This window comes from Panthera onca, chromosome E3, assembly GCF_046562875.1.
Source record: "Panthera onca isolate mPanOnc1 chromosome E3, mPanOnc1 haplotype 2, whole genome shotgun sequence".
NCBI classification, from domain to species: Eukaryota; Metazoa; Chordata; class Mammalia; order Carnivora; family Felidae; genus Panthera; species Panthera onca.
Window position 1 is genome coordinate 39,190,755 of NC_138354.1, and position 16,529 is coordinate 39,207,283.

Below are 16,529 nucleotides of genomic sequence, written 5' to 3' on the forward strand. Positions count from 1 at the left end.
GATGACACTGGGAACAAACAAACAATGACACTCACAGCTCCATTTTCACCAGAGTGCAGAGTGTTTCCTGTGCCTTTTCCGTTATTTCACAACCTGTCTCTTTTTTACTCACCCTCTGGGCTCCAGGACAGAAGCTGTTTCAGACATCTGGCTCCGGCCTCTCCTGGTCAACACCATGATCAAGACCCCTAGTGACCATCTGCTGCACTCCCTGGAGGGGCTGGTGCCCAATGACTTTGAGAGGTTCAAGTTTAAGCTCCAGAACACCAGCCTGGAGAAGGATCAATCCCGGATCCCCCGGGGCCAGCTCCAGAAAGCCAGGCCAGTGAAGCTGGCCACCCTGCTGATCACCCACTATGGGGAAGAGTGTGCCGTGCGGCTGACCCTGCAGGTCCTGAGGGCCATCAACCAGAACTTCCTGGCAGAGGAGCTCCACAAGGCGACTGACCCAGGTAAGCAGGTCCCATGCCCTTGCATCCTGCAGCACGACTTCGGGCTGTTCATGGGGTGGGGCGGAGGTGCAAGAAAGAACTTGGTTCTGGACCAGTGTGTTGTGACCTGAGGATTAGGAGTCCCGGGTTTCCCAATGACCCCAGTGACACTGGCCGAGCAATTCCTTTCTGCCGCTCAGGTCTTTGGAGCTGGGTGAGTATAGCCAAAGCTCCCAAAGGCTTAAAAAAAAAAACAAAAAGACTGAGATTCTGACTGTGGGACAGAATCAGAAGAGGCAGGAGCTAGATGCCTGATCTTACAGGATCCTGTACTTCCTAAGTGCTTAACGCTTGTGGACCGACAAGTATCTTGGGGAGAGGACCCACCTAATTTCTTTTGAGCTCTCTGACCCATTTCACAACGGTATTCTAAAATTCTCAATCCTTTTTCTTCCTTTCCTCCATCTTTTCTCTTCCCTTGTTTTCCTCCCTTCTGCCTCTTGTTCTTCTGCTCCTGTTTGGTTGTAAGTTTCTGATTTCATTACACTGTGATCGACGAATGTGACCTATTTGATGTTTGCTTTTAAAGATTTTTTGTGTGTGAGATTTGGGGGGAGAGCTAATACGTGGTCGGCTTAAAAAAATATTCTTTCTCACTTCTCGGCCTTTTGGCTAAGATCAAGTGTAAAAAAACATACTCTTTAGTGTTTGAGTATTTCTTCTACCTCCAGACTCCAAGGACACATTAGAAATGCTTTCCATGTGTGTTTTTTGAAGTAGAAATGTTTAAATAACATGGAACTTCCTGCTCTTTGAAAGAGTGATGGATTAAACCGTAACCGGAGTCTAGAGTCATTTGATGAGAATTTTTTTTTTTTTTTTTTTTGGATGAGGAGAATTTGTAAGTTACTTTGTTATGTTTTAAAACCTGGTTATTAGCATCTTCAGGGCTTTCCCCCGAGTTCTGGAGCCAGTTCCAAGAACTTAACATTTTCCTAGGAAGCAACATGTTTTTACAACAGCCAAGTGTTTTAAACCACTCTGAGGTCATTTCAATAAGAGCTTCTTCAAACGAAACATTAAGGTGCTAATTACAAAAAATCTTCATTTCTTTACTAGAGTAGCAGTTTTCAAGTTACATCCCAGGAAGATATTTCAGGGATTCTTTGGAATGTCAGCAAATACTTAATTCAAATTTTATTAACTTTTCGGGGCGCCTGGGTGGCTCAGTCGGTTAAGCGTCCGACTTCGGCTCAGGTCACGATCTCGCGGTCCATGAGTTCGAGCCCCGCGTCGGGCTCTGTGCTGACTGCTCAGAGCCTGGAGCCTGTTTCAGATTCTGTGTCTCCCTCTCTCTCTGACCCTCCCCCGTTCATGCTCTGTCTCTCTCTGTCTCAAAAATAAATAAATGTTAAAAAAAAAAAAAAACATTAAAAAAAATTTTATTAACTTTTCTAACTCACAAAACCAACAATTTCATATTAACATGTGTCATTAGGGGCGCTTGGGTGGCTCAGTCAGTTAGTCTGACTCTTGGTTTCGGCTCAGGTCATGATGTCACGGTTCATGAGTTCAAGCCCCGCATCAGGCCCTGTGCTGGCAGCATGGAGCCTGCTTGGGATTCTCTCTCTCCCACTCTCTCTGCCTCTCCCCCGGCTCATGCTGTGTCTGTCTCTCTCAAAAAAATAAATAAAAACTTTAAAAATAAACAAATAAAATAAAATGTGTCATTAACTGAATTTTGAAATTCTGGAGGCCACCAGGGTGACAGTTTGTACTGCACTTGAACTCTTTTTTTATGTAGACCTTGGAATTAAGGCTTTCCTGTCACTTCTGTAGTGAAACTATATCCTCAAATTTCCAAGCAAATAGTTAAAAAAAAAAAAGTCACCATTTAGACTTACTCATCTGTGTGTTAGGATTTTCTTCACATCGTGAAACCAAAGAATAAAACAGAAGTGAGTTTCTGAAGTTTTAACAGAGTCCTTCAAAACCTGTTTTCAAATTTTTGTGCCAAACACCTTAATACTTCTTTATTGAAGGATTTTATAAGTGAGCTTTGTACATGTATAATCATGCACACACTTATAGAAGTAAACTAGGGTTTTTATGTATTTTATGTATTAAGAATTCTGTGTAAGACTTTATATTGGATGTTCTCCTGTCAAAGACGTTTGAAAAGCACCATTTGGGAAATATATAACAACTAATTAGCATTTTCTTATTTGATGGTAATTGACTGCTGTTGCCTAGAACGCTCTGAACTTCTGTAATTTTTTTTTAGACAGAGCACGAGTGGAGGAGGGGGAGAGAGGGAGAGAGAAAATCTTTTCAAAATTTATTTGTTTTTTAAAAAGATAGAACGCACATGGGGGAGGGGCAGAGAGAGAGAGAGAGAGAGAGAGAGAGACAGGGAGACACATATTCGGAAGCAGGCTCCAGGCTCGGAGCTGTCAGCAGAGCCCGATGCGGGGCTCGAACCTGTGAACCACGAGGTCACGACCCGAGCCGAAGTCGGACGCTTACCCGACTGAGCCGCCCCGGTGCCCCAAAACCTCTGTAATTAAGAGGATTCCCCTTCTCTCCCTTCTCCCAACCCCTGGCCTCGAGCACCACACATTTTCATGCCTGTGCATCTTGCTGTCTTTGCAGAGTCTCTGATACAAGAAAGTGGCGCAGATGGTTCAGCAATGTCTTGTTCCTCCGGGGAGAATAAGCCCAAAGGCCTGAGGATACCAGATGTCCTGGAAGGTGACAGGCAGCGGCAAAGTGGTGACGGGGCCCCCAGTCTGCCATCCAGCCAGCCTGAGGCTGGAAGGGGGACCCAGAAGAAGCCTCAGGGAAAACGGAGAGATCAGAAGACCTCTGAAGGCCTGGATATGCTGGGCAAGCCAGGGGCTAGGAACGTGACTCTGTCCTGCAGGAAATGCTCATTCTCTGGCAAGCTGCAGGGGGAAAGGGGGATCGATCCCAGCTTCAGTCTACGCAGGAATGCCAGCTTAGGAAGGCTCCAAGGACTGAACTATGGGTCGCTTCCTGGGTCCCTAGGAAGGACAAAATCCAAAATAAATGAAGCACATTTACCTTCTGCACAGAAGCGCCCCAGAAGTCTTGAAATTACCATTTTTTCAGGAGAGAGAGAAGTCCCCAATCCAGAAACTCTTCTGTCTCAAGAGAAAATGAGAAGTGACAATCCAGACTCAGCAGCCACCCTCAGTGAAGTGGCCACTCTGAATGTAGGGGCTACTGTGACTCCAGAGAAAGGCGTTAGGAATCCAGAACATTCCATGAGCCTGAAAGGGGGAGCATTCAGGAATACACTTCCCAATGTATCGTTGACTAGAGCAAAGACGACGTGGGAGCATCCAGAATCTACAGGACCTTCTAAGAAAAACGGAATTGGGGGTCAAGAACCCCCTGAGGCCTTGACAGAGGTGGTAGGCGGTGAGCTCCATGAGCCTTCAGATCCAGAAGTTCCTCCTTCTTCAGGTGAGAAAGGACCCCAAAACTCACAAGACCTGGCATCCTTAGAGATGGTGACCAGTGCAGGTGTTCCCGCACAAACCTCCTTTTATCCCCACTGTATTTATGTCACCAGATGCCTGGGTTTCCCCTGACATCCCCGACCCTTTGGGAATCTGAGGTAGGATGTGAATCCTGAGAAAATGCACGTATGCACATCTTCACAAAATGCTGCATCAAAGTTCAGCAAGTCAGTTCTTAGACACCCTGAAGTCCTTTAGAATTCCAAGGGATTCATGGACTCCAGCTTGAGCATCTGGGAAAGACTGGGTAAAAATACCCGCTTCTCACAATGACCCCATGGCAGTATGTCACGGGGCCGAGATTCTGCCATTCACCCCTCTCTCTGGGCAGCAAGGAGAGCTGCTGGCTAAAATCCTAAATCTCTTTCACTGAGGAGGCAGAAATTAGGATTGTGCTGGGTTGTGGGTGACAGAAATGCCAACGTAATGCAAACTGACACAAGCTAGAAGTTTATTCTCTTTCATATACGTGACTTACAGGTGGTTCATAACAAGGAACCAGGCTCCTCCTGCTTTTCTGTTCCACCAAGTTGGCTCTCAAGCTCATGGTCTCATTCCGAGCAGCAGGGTGGAAGGACAAAGGAGAAGAGTATCACTTAGGCAAGATTTCCAGAAGTTTCTAGAAGCTGCTCGTGATGCCTCCATTTATATCCCTTTGGCCAGAAAGCAGTCAAATAGCCACACCTAACAGCAAGGGAGGCTGAGAAATGTAGGGGTTTGGAGGGGGGTTGGGGGTGGGAGGCAGCCATCAGTTGATGGGAAGCAATCAATTCTGTGATAGGAATTCCTGGGACCTTGTGAGAGAGGGTGGGAGGGGACTGATAGATCGTGTTTCCGTTTCTTGTACCTCCTGTCATTTCTGCCTCGTGAAGTTGTGCTGTGGTCCTGGGGCACAGCTGGTCGCAGCTGTTTGTCATCATGGTGGGTTAAGCCCTTCAGCCTTATAAAGTCAAATCCCTTTCTTTACTTCTGCTTAAGACTTCCTGAACTGGATGGGAGGAGAGGTCTTTCACTGCACACACACTTCTCAACTCCTTACCATGTGCCATCGACTCTCCTAGGGGTCAGGCTGCGAGTAAATCCACGTCCTCAGGGAGATCCCGCTCACGTCTTGAGCAGCCTGGGCGGTTTTCAGCGGCAGAGCAAACACTGGTCAGAATGTCTCGCTGCCTTTATATCACCTGCCAGATCCGCGTCTGTGTGGGAAGAAGGCATAGAATTTATAACAAAAGACCCTTCTTTAGGATAAATACCCAAGGATTGCCAAGTCTCAGGACTGCCCTGAGATCTAGCCCTTAGCCCTCAGTTCCAGTGGGCGGTTGACTGCCTTGCTGGAGCGAAGTCAGGGGAGGACAAGCTAGAAGCGGCCACAGTCTAACCAGGAACTCGTGTGTCCCAGGCGTGGGCTCGCTCCCTCTGCTGTGCTTGGTAGCACCCCTGCATCACACCTTGGCTTTGTCACTCAGGAACTTTTTCCACTGCCGTGTCTCCAGGGAAGCCACGGGATGAGGCTGTGTATGTCCTTGGCCGTGCCCAGGAAGGAGACCCGGTTGGTGGCACGCAAGTGCGCGATTCCTGCAGACGCTCCGTGGCTTCTAGGGATCCCAAGACCTCAGACAGCTGCTTAACTAGCTGGCTCCAGAGCCAGGCCCCACTCTTGGTAAAGAACTCAGGAGACTGCAAGCAGCAGGAGGGCCTGCAGATGACCAGCTTGAGCCCCAAGGCCCTGCCACAGTGTGAGCGACATATGAGGCAGGCCCAGTTGCTCTTCTGCGAGGACCACAGGGAGCCTATCTGCCTCATCTGCAGGCTGAGTCAAGAGCACCGAGGCCACCGGGTGCGCCCCATCGAGGAGGCTGCCCTGGAATATAAGGTAGGGCTTCCTGTTGTGGCCGGGGGCGGGGGGCTTTCTCTGCCGGTCACTGGGACATGCCAGGGCAGCTTTATTTTCCCAACAACCCTGGGGGGTTGATGCATTAGCCAGCATTCTTGGGTTGTAAATGACAAAACACAACACAAACCAGACCAGCAAGGAGGGAATTTAGTGGTTCGTGTAGCTGAGATCCGAGGGCACTGGCTTCAGGCATCGCTGAATGCAGGTGCTCACAGGTCTTTATGAATCTCTCACCACTTCTTGGCTCTGCTTCCCTTGTGAGATGGAGTCATTCTTCCTCTTTCCTGGGCACCCTCCCTATGCTCTTGGCTGCAGCACCATCCGCCTTACTCCCTACAGCAGATTTTTCCCTCTAGAGTTGACACCAACTCCAAGTTTAAACTTCACAAAGTGCCCCTTTTCCAGGAGCAAATTCAAAAGCAGCTGGAGTATCTGAAGGAGTTGAGAAAATCTGGGGAGGAGCAGAGATCTCAGGGGGATAAGAAGACCGCGGACTTCCTGGTAAGGCCAGGGGTGTTCTGTGGCCAGTCCTCGCCTGGATTCACCCCTACAGAAGGAGGGAGGGGACCAAGTGTGAGCAGGGGGGGGGGGGTCCCCAAATTATGTTCTGGTTCATAGGGAAACAGAACTGATCACATATTTAGAACCACCTGCTTTTGGGGCTCCTGGGTAGCTCAGTCGGTTAAGCATCTGACTTTGGCTCAGGTCATAATCTCACGGTTCATGGGTTCGAGCCCTGCATCGGGCTCTGTGCTGACAGCTCAGAGCCTGGAGCCTGCTTCGGATTGTGTCTCCCTCTCTCTCTGCCCCTCCCCTGCTTGTGTGCACTCTCTCTCTCTCAAAAACAAATAAACATTAAAAAAAAAATAGAATCGCCTGTTCTTGACGGGGCAGGAATCCAAGGATGAGCTTGCCCCTGGAGAGGGAGACCCACCTCCAGCAGGGAAGGGAATCTCCGAGGGCCCTGTGTTTCTCATACTCGCCGCAAAATGGTTCAGCAAATCTAACACCAGTGGCTGTTGCTGAGGGATGGGATTGAGGAAATGGGAGGTGAGACTTTTCCATTTTGTTTTATTTTTTAAAAATCTTATTTATTTATTTTCAGGGGGGAGGGGCAGAGAGGGGGTAGAGAGAGAATCCCAAGCGGGCTCCAGCCTGTCAGCGGGGGGCCCCACTCAGGGCTCAATCTCACGAACCGTGAATTCATGACCTGAGCCAAAATCAAGAGTCAGATGCCTAGCCAACTGAGCCACCCAGGTGCCCCAAGACTTTTCCATTTTAAATAGTCCTCTGTATCGTTTTTATAATTGTTGTCCATTTTATTTTTTTTACAAACACCATATTGATTTTTAAAATTCAAATGGTTAAAGGCGACAGTTCCTTTAAAACTGTCACTCTGTGGTGCCACGTATTTCAATAAATACACTTGTGGGCCTTCCTCTGTGGAACTTGGACACATAAGTTGCTTCCTTTTTCCCTGCAGGCGAATTCGCCTCCCCGAATGAGCCTTAATTTGCCTGACGCGTTTCTGTGGCCTGGACACCATCTCCTACCACACCACAATGGGGAACAGGCAAAGATAACAAAGGGCAGGAATGGGGACAGGCATGGCATTGGCCCCGGTGTCTGACTTTTGGGAAACTCATGAAGTGTAATAAAAGAAAACCCTATAATCCTAAGTGGCTTGGAACGTGTGGGTGAAGGAGAGGTCAGGGATGCCCCTGTCATGAAGGTGAGGCAGAGCCTGGGTCGCAGGGAAACTCAGGTGGACAGGAAGGTCTGCCCTTCCCTTAAGACACTCACAATGACATGAGCCCCTGTAGAAAGGTGATGTTGTTTTCCCCTTCTGTTCTTCCTCCTTCTTTCAACAGTCAAAAAAAATTTTTTTGTTTAATCATATGGTAGGGGGAAGGGGAAGCTCTTTTTTATAGCGCAATGCCAGCTAAAACAAATATAGAAGAATAATTGAATTAGAAATTTTCCAGGGACACCTGGGTGGCTCAGTCAGTTGAGCGTCTGACTTCGGCTCAAGTCACGATCTCACAGTTCATGAGTTCGAGCTCCACGTCAGGCTCGCTGCAATGAGCGTAGAGCCCACTTCAGATCCTCTGTCCCCCCCGCCCCCGTCTCTCTCTCCCCTCCCCCACACCCTCTCTCTCAAAAATAAACAATAAAAAACATTTCCATTATACGAGCACCAGTATAAGAATTGACATCAGCAGGGATCATCGACAGATGCTAAAAGTTTCAGCAGGAGATTGTAAGAGAACAGGATACTGACTCCTCCAATTACTTGATAATTATAAAGAAAATAATGTATATTTACAGTGGAGAGATGTGATAGACCCCTCCTCAACCAAGTGACGATCTCAGTCTCACAATAACAGTGAGGGGCAAAGTGGACACTCTGCCTCCCCGTGCGATGTGCTAGGGAAGCCAGAGCACTAAGTATATGGTATTCTTGTCCACGACATGTAGCCGAATTTAATCATGGGCAAAACTATCAAATGATTTTAGAACAGTAAACATGACAACTGGCCTGTCCTCTTTAAGAAAGAAAAAAGCCAGTGTTGCTACCATCAACAACCACCACCAAAGGTAAGGAGACATTTTTGGTTCAAAAGGACCGACGATGCTTTTGAGCCAAAAATGAAACGACTTTTTTTTTAAGTCCAGATCCTAGAGGATCCGAAGGGGTTTCTCTCTCCACGGAGGAAGGGGGAGGTGCCCTAGAGCCACTTCACCTCTCTGCAGGAACTCTCTAGTGATAAGGAGAAAGAGGGTGGTAGAGTATGGACCAAGGGCTGACCTCTGTGCAATGGTAGTGGAGGTCAAGTTCACTTCACATGAATGGACGACGGCCTCCATTCAGAGCCACACTGAAGATCTTCTGCATGCCAACACTTTGACAGGGAGTGAGGTCTCCCTCCTGGACGATCTGGTAGTTATAACCTCGTCCATTTATGACCCCAGGTAGAGGCCATCCGCACACTGGCTTTCAAGGAAGAAAGACGGTGACACCGGGTATCTTAGTGTCCTGTGGCTGCCGTAACAAAGTGCCACGGACAGAATGGCTTAAACCACAGAAATATATTCTCTACAGTTCTAGAGGCCAGAAGTCCAGCATCAAGTTGCTGGCAGGATTGGTTCCTTCTGAAGGTTTTGAGGGAAAGACACATCCCGGGATTCTCCCCTCAGCTTGTTCGCCTTCTGCCTACGTTTCTTCACATGGCGTTCTCCCCGTGTGTCTGTGTCCCAACTTCCCCACTCCAGGATGACCTCATCTTAACTAATTGCATCTGCAATGACGCTGTTTCCACATAAGATCATATTCTTTACGTAGTAGAGGTTGGGATTTCAACATAGGTATTTGAGGGGATACAAATCAACCCATGATACTAGGTTTCAGGGCATTTTACGAGAGCCAGCCCCTGCCACTCTCAGTCTGTTCTGGAAGGTTCTGTCCATTTCGCCTCCTGCTCTGAAATGCAGGCCTCCAAGAAGCTGAGGAAGCCTGCCTCTTACCCATCGCCAGGAGGTGGGCTTCTGGGGATTCTCTGGGCACACATCCAGCACACTGCACAGACCCCCTACACCTTTCTGTTCCCCAGAAACAAATCGAAACCCGGAAGCAGAGAATCCGGCACCAGTTGAAGCAGCTGTACCATTTTCTGGAAGAGCAAGAGAAGTTCTTCATGGCCTCCCTAGAGGAGCTGGGCCAGACCATTGGCCACGTCAGGGAGTCATACAGCACCCGAGCGTCCAGAGACATCGCCCTTCTCAGTGAGCTGATTGGGGAGATGGAGGTCAAACAGAGCCAGCCGGAATGGGAGCTCATGCAGGTGAGTGTGGTTGGACCCGGCCTTCCCCTGCCCGCTGTGCCCAGCAGGACGACATGGGCTCCCGGCATTGCAATAGTTCTACCCAAGTCAGTACAGGACGAGAGTCTTACGCCCAGATCCCTTTGACGAGCTCTCAAGAGCCCAGGGTGTCCCAGCATTCAAGGGATCCCCTGGCATCTCTGAGAAGAGAAAAGCAGGGCTTGGGTGTGGTTCTACTGCAAGCCCCACTGGGCGATGAGAATTAGAACTGGGGAGAGGTGCCCACTTTTACGGATACCCTGGGGCTGAGAGATCGGGAGGAAAGGTCAGGAGTCAGCACAGCCCCTAGGAGACTGGTAATGGAGAGCTTCCCTCTTTTCTCTCCTAGGACATCGGAGTCACCCTGCACAGGTACCGAGAGGTTCCCTCCTGTTTCCTTGGGTGTGCTACAGGAAGCAGTAGGGGAGGCATTCCTAGGAGGGAGATGCTCCCAACCCCGGGTTTGTGACTCCTCCTGGGCTTCTCCCATCTCCTGCAGCTTGCAAAGGCCTTTTTGGATTTGTGTAGGGAAAATGGGAGTGTGATCAGGAGGGAGAGCACGGGCTGAAGACCGGAAAGAACAAACACAGCCTGTGGTGCTAACGGTGGTTCCTAAGAAACCTCCCTAAAGGCGAATTGCCTCACCAAAACTGTTCCTGCAGAAGCGCCTCCCTCCCTGAGCCCACGAGTGCTTATGGGGAGGGAAACGCCTGCTAAGGGCGGAGATGCTACGCCCAGCCCACAGGGGAGGGAAGAGAAAGGGAGAGAGGACGACAGGGGAGGGAAGAGAAAGGGAGAGAGGAGGCTGGATGTTACAGTCATCCTGGGAGCTTTACAAAAGCCTGACATCCAGGCCCTGGCACACAAATTCAACCCAAATCTCCAAGAGTCTGACCCTGGCATCATTTTTCTTGTCCTTTCCCCGTTTTTTTTTTTTTTTTTTTTTTTTGGTGGTGATGGTAAAACATATCTTACATGAAATTTACCACTTTAACCATTTTTAGATGTACAGTTTAGTGGCATTAAGTACATTCGTATTATCGTGCAACCGACACCACCCTCGTCTCCAGAACTTTTTCATCCTCCCAAATGGAAACTTCATACTGTTAAACCTTAACTCCCCACTGCCCCCTCACCCAATCCCTGGCAACCACCAATCTACTTCGTGTCTTTGTGAATTCGACTACTTGAACCGCTTCAGAGAAGTGGAATCATTCCGTATGTGTGCTGTTGTGCCTGGCTTATCTCACTCAGCGTAATGTCTTCAAGGTCCATCCACATTATAGGATGTATCCGAATTTGGTTCATTTTTTTAGGCTGAGAAATACTCCATTGTATGTAGACACCAATATTTTTTATCCTTTCATCCATCAGTGGACACTTGGATTGCTCCCACCTTACAGCTTTTGTGAATGATGCTGCTACAAACACATCTGTTTGAGTCTCTGCTTTCAATTCTTTGGGGTATATACCCAAAAGTAGAATTGATGTGTCATATAGTAATTCTATGCTTGGTTTTTTGAGGAACCATTATACTATTTCCCACCGTGTCTGCACCATTTTACGTTCCTACCACCAATGCACAAGGGTCCCAATTTTCCCAGGTCCTTGCTAATACCTGTCATTTTGATTTTTTTCAAAATAATCATAGCCATTCTAATGAGTCATATCTCATTGTGGCTCTTTGTTCTTATTGTCATTTCTATTTCAACAGCAAAAGACCGAAGAAGTGTAATTAATTTGACCTAGCTAATTCTGGGCTGAACATTTCAATAGCAGCACCATTTTCAGGCCACTATTAAAACTGATTGTGGTTTTGATATCAGTGTTTTTTAAAAACCCCTAGGTCATGCCAATCTGGGGCCAAAGTTGAGGACCAGTGTTTAAAACTCAAAAGTCCAGAGAAGACTTTCTTTGCAAAACCCAGGCAGACTGGGTGTGCCCTGTGGAGGTTGCACCTTACTTCCAGCTCATGGGAACTACCCCTAGGCTCCCGCCTTCTCTGGCCAACAGTCTTTTTTTAATTTCAGAGAAAGAGAGAGTGCTCGTGGGGGAGGGGCAGAGAGAGAGAGAGAGAGAGAGAGAGAGAGAGAGAAATCTTAAGCAAATTCCAAGCTCATTGTAGAGCCTGACTCGGGGCTCAATCCCATGACCCTGGGACCATGATCCCAAGATCATGACCTGAGTCAAAATCAAGAGCTAGACGCTCAACCGACTGAGCCACCCAGGCGCCCCAACAATCTTTTGTCTCTAGGGCCAAGATGGTGACTGTCCCTAAGCCATGGGCCACTCCTCCAGAGGTGGAAAAAAAGATGCACTTGTTCTACCAGAAATCGGAGTTTGTGGAGAAGAGCATGAAGTACTTCTCGGGTAGGTGGGCTAGGAAGAAAATGGGAGGTACCTGCTGACTTCCTCCCTGAGATCCACATAGCCCAGAACCCCCTGGCATCTCTTCCCCATCTCCCATGGCCATTCTGACGCCACCTTCAGCCTCTTCCTGATCTGTCCCTAGCCACGGAACCTAACTCAGCCTCCCTTTCTTCTTTTAGAAATTCTGCATTCAGAAATGGACACCATCAACGGTGAGTATAGTGGTGGTATAATGTGCTTGCCAGGGGTTACTGTGATATTCCCTGTGCTGGACTTCTGGGCATTATTTAGAAGAGAGAGAAACACGCGTATCAAAGGCAGAAGAAAGCCCTCATAGGCTCCGTACTGGACTTGTTGGTTGGGTCGTCTCATCAGACCACACAGTCTCCAAGGCAGACCCTGGGGTCTGGGAGGAATGGGGTTAATCCAAGCAGAGGAAGCAAGGTCCTGAGCTGGGATGGGGGTCCTTGTCTGTCCTGGTTGCAGTGACCAGAGTAGACTTAGCCTCTCTGAATTGGGATGCTCAGGGTTCCCCCCTCTCCCATCTTGTTTTTCTCTATAGTTCCAGAACTGATTTGCGCTCAGACACATGCCGGTAAGTGCCCAGACCAAGGCAAGTGGCCTTCACCTGCTGGGTCCCCGTGCTGACCTCCACTGAATTCTAGAAGAATGTCCCTTTGCATGTTTCCTGGAGGTGGGGAGGACCCTGTGGGGATGTTGCCCATGGACCCCCAGCTAGGTATTCTAATTCTCTCTGCAGTTAATGTGATTCTGGACACAGAAACTGCCCACCCCAATCTCATCTTCTCTAATGACCTGAAAAGCGTGAGACTTGGAAACAAGTGGGATCGTCTGCCTGACAGTCCAGAAAGATTCGATAGTTGCATCATTGCCCTAGGCCTTCCAAGCTTCCTCTCTGGCCGCCATTATTGGGAAGTGGAGGTAGGAAACAAGACAGGGTGGATCCTGGGTATCTGCAAGGCATCCATGAGCAGGAAGGGGAACATGACTCTGTCACCTGACAATGGCTATTGGGTGGTGATGATGACAAAGCGAAGCGAATTCCAGGTGTCCACCATTCCCCCAACGCGCCTGCAGATGACGGAACCCCCCAGGCGTGTCGGCATCTTCCTTGATTACACCACCGGAGACATTTCCTTTTACAATGTAACAAACAAGTCCGTTATCTACACATTCACCGGCTTCTCTTGCTCTGGGCCCCTTCAGCCTATCTTCAGCCCTGGAACACATGATGGAGGGAAGAACACGGATCCTCTGATCATCTGTCCAGTGGGTGGCCAGGGGCCTCCCTGAATGCCCAACACTTTGCATCTCTCTTCTGGCTCCCAGCCTTGTATCTTGAATCCGTATACTCGACTGTCATTATTGAACACTTACTGGGTTTCAGCTGCTGTGGGTAATATATTGAGTAAGAGAACAGCGTCTGTGTCCAAAATGCCTATGGGATGGTAGCAGAAATAAGCTAGGTACACGAATATTGGTAAAACAAGAGTGAAGAGAGCACATGTACTGATGATACCTCAAGGGAGGAAGTACATGGCTGTTGCTTAATAAATCCTTGTATGAATTAGCACCCTAAGATGCCCCCGAGACAGAGACCTCACCCTCAGGTTCCCTCAGAACTCTATGGCAAAGATGTGTCCCTTCATTCCATCCCCCTCTTTCCTTGAGGACTTGGAAAGCTGAAAAATCAATCAAGCAGACTGGGCCTCATAAATAAACCGATTTGAAAATTTGGTCGTCATCGCACTCGGTTTGCACTCAATTTGTTGTCACTTAGTCGGTCACTGTGAGATCCCACTTCCCTACTGAACACCATGAGAAAGATGGAGCTGCTCGAGTGGGAAAAGAGACACACATTTCAAGTGTCAGCTTTTTAAAAAAATCTGTCCTGATCCATGGAGAACCTGTGGAATATTGGGTGTTCTGGTTCAGGTACGCCCTCTGTCATCCCCCATTTAAAGAGATGCAAAGAGAAAGGATGTAAGAGGGAGGGAGAAAAGAATCAAAAGAATATTAGACTCTAAACCTCTCCTACTCCAACTCATCTTTCCACTTTCATGCTAGAACCTAGACTGGACTCAAGTTCTCCACAGTTGTGGCCAGAACGTGAAACAAGGCCTTGGTTCCTTCCTGGAGTTTGGTTCTATGCACACAATTGATACTCCAACACAGTTCGTGTGTTCTATTTGCTTAGCTGTTCCCAATTTCCCCTCGATGAAACCTTTCCATGAACATCTTCCTGTATTTTCTCCACCACCTCCCCGTACATATGTATTTTCTCCTGTTATTCATAAAATGGCTTCAGAATGTGAACTATTTGATGACACTTGTTACAGCTGGCCATACGACCCTTCAGAAAGATTAAATAATGTTTCATGCCCAAAGTAATGTTTGTCATTTAAACATTTTTTTTTTGCGGACTCAGTAGAGATGTCATGGGGTTTTACCTATGTTTTAATTTATTTATTTCATTTATTTCATCACCTGTTAGTGAGGCTGTGAATTTTCCATATGAACTCCTACTTTTCACTTCATTCTACAGGAACAGCACAGTTCCTTTAACTACTTGCTATGTAGAATCTAGATATGGAACTCAGCTGTATGTAGTTCCATAAATATTTTTATGGAACTACATAAATATTTTAGATACTAAACATTTGTATTTGTAAGATGAAAATTTCTGGTTTTTTTTTTTTTCATTGAGATAGAATTCACATACCATAAAATCCACCCTTTCAAAGTGTATATTAAGGGGCACCTAGGCATGCAACTTCGGCTCAGGTCAAGATCTCACGGCTTGTGACTGTGCTGACAGCTCGGAGCCTGGAGCCTGCTTCGGATTCTGTGTCTCCCTCTCTGCCCCTCCCCTGCTTGCGCTCTGTCTCCCCCTCTTAAAAATAAGCATCAAAGTATGTATCAAGCGGGTTTTAGCATATTCACAATATGTACAAACATCAGCACTAAATCCAGGATATTTTCATCGCCCCCAAAACAAGCCCTACATCCACTGGCAGTCACTTGCCATTCTGTCCTATCCCCAACCCCTGGCAACCACTACCCACTTTTTGTCTCTGTGGATTTGCCCATTCTGGACACTTCATGCCAGTAGAATCGTACAATATGCGGGCTTCTATGACTGGGTTCTTTCGCTTGGCATGTTTTCTAGGTCCATCCATGTTAAATGATGTGTTAGTACTTCATTCCTCTTTTTATTGCTGAAAAATAATCCATTGTAGGGACATACTCCATCTTGTTTAGCCACTCATCAGTTAATAGACATCTGGATTGTTTCTTTTCAGCCATTATGAATAATGCTGCTATTCCCATACAAGTTTTTGTATGGAAATATGTTTTCATTTCTCTTGAGCTTATACCTAAGAATGGAATTGCTGGGCCACGGTAATTCTGTGACATCATTCTGAGAGACTGACAAACTATTTCCAAAGTGCCTAAGCTTCTTTTCAAATATTAATGGCCATTTAGTTTTCGTGACTTCATAGCCTTTGCCTTTTGTCTTTTATCAGTTGGCAGGAGTTCTTTGTATGTTGGCAATGTCTAATTCTTTATCTGGTCTTTCTTTTACAATTGCTTTCCAGTCTATTCATTATCTGACTTTATTAATACTGTTTTTTAGGGTTTTTTTTAATGTTTATTCATTTTTGAGAGACTGACAGAGACAGAGCATGAGCAGGGAAGGGGCAGAGAGAAGGAGACATAGAGTCTGAAACAGGATCCAGGCTCTGAGCTGTCAGCACAGAGCCTGATGAGGGGCTAGAAGTCACAAAGTGCGAGATCCTGACCTGAGCCGAAGTCAGATGCCCAACCGACTGAGCCACCCAGGCGCCCCAAAAGTTTTTGTAAAATACAGTTACACAGGATTATATTTTACTTTAAGGCATTTCAGTTTCTTGTTTTGCGTCTACATTAACGTTCTTTTGTGTTCTTTTACTGGTTATTAAATTCCATTTTTTTGTGTACAGTATAAGGAAACGAGCCTTACTTTTTTTCCAGAAGAAGAGACAATCTTTGCTCAGCATCATCTATTTTACACTAAGCTGAAATGCTACCCTTCATACAGGTTCACATACATTCAGGTCAATTTTGGCATTTACTATTCTTTTCTACTGTTCTATTTATTTACTCCTAGTTCAAATCATACTGATCTTATTTATTTTGAGAGAGAGAGAGAGAGAGAGAGAGAGAGAGAGAGAGAGGAGGAACGTGAAGGAGGGGCAGAGAGGCAGGTAAAGAGAGAATCCCAAGCAAGCTCCACACTGTCAGCATGGAATCTGATGTGGGACTCAAACTCACTAACCATGGGATCATGACCTGCATACTTTTTTTTTTTTTTTTTTTTTTTTTTTTGAGCGGGCAGGTGACAGAGAGTGCAAGCACAAAGGAGGGG

General features: G+C 47.2%; 1 protein-coding gene and 1 long non-coding RNA gene across 6 annotated transcripts in view; one reads left to right on the forward strand and one right to left on the reverse strand.

Annotated features, from left to right (window-relative positions):
- Positions 1-16,529, reverse strand: part of LOC132688965 (uncharacterized) — a 36,701-nt gene that overhangs the window by 18,653 nt on the left and 1,519 nt on the right. For 3 of the 4 annotated variants that reach the window (XR_009614754.3, XR_013552935.2, XR_009614753.3), the window contains exon 2: positions 5,016-5,172. This is a non-coding gene — a long non-coding RNA (uncharacterized LOC132688965). Of the gene's footprint in view, positions 1-5,015; positions 5,173-6,746; positions 6,893-16,529 lie in introns of all 4 variants that reach the window. The other variant, XR_013552934.2, reaches the window with a different exon arrangement.
- On the forward strand, positions 109-13,861 carry MEFV (MEFV innate immunity regulator, pyrin). Of its 2 annotated transcripts, none has more exons than XM_060648272.2 (10): positions 109-452; positions 3,084-3,920; positions 5,470-5,849; positions 6,276-6,371; positions 9,482-9,712; positions 10,080-10,102; positions 11,985-12,100; positions 12,280-12,312; positions 12,663-12,695; positions 12,861-13,861. In XM_060648272.2, the coding sequence occupies exons 1-10, from the start codon at positions 176-178 to the stop codon at positions 13,412-13,414; spliced, it is 2,580 nt and encodes an 859-aa protein (XP_060504255.1). In that variant the 5' UTR covers positions 109-175; the 3' UTR covers positions 13,415-13,861. The 2 variants fall into 2 exon arrangements, with proteins under 2 accessions (XP_060504255.1, XP_060504256.1); XM_060648273.2 differs by having other exon boundaries at positions 123-452; positions 3,084-3,875.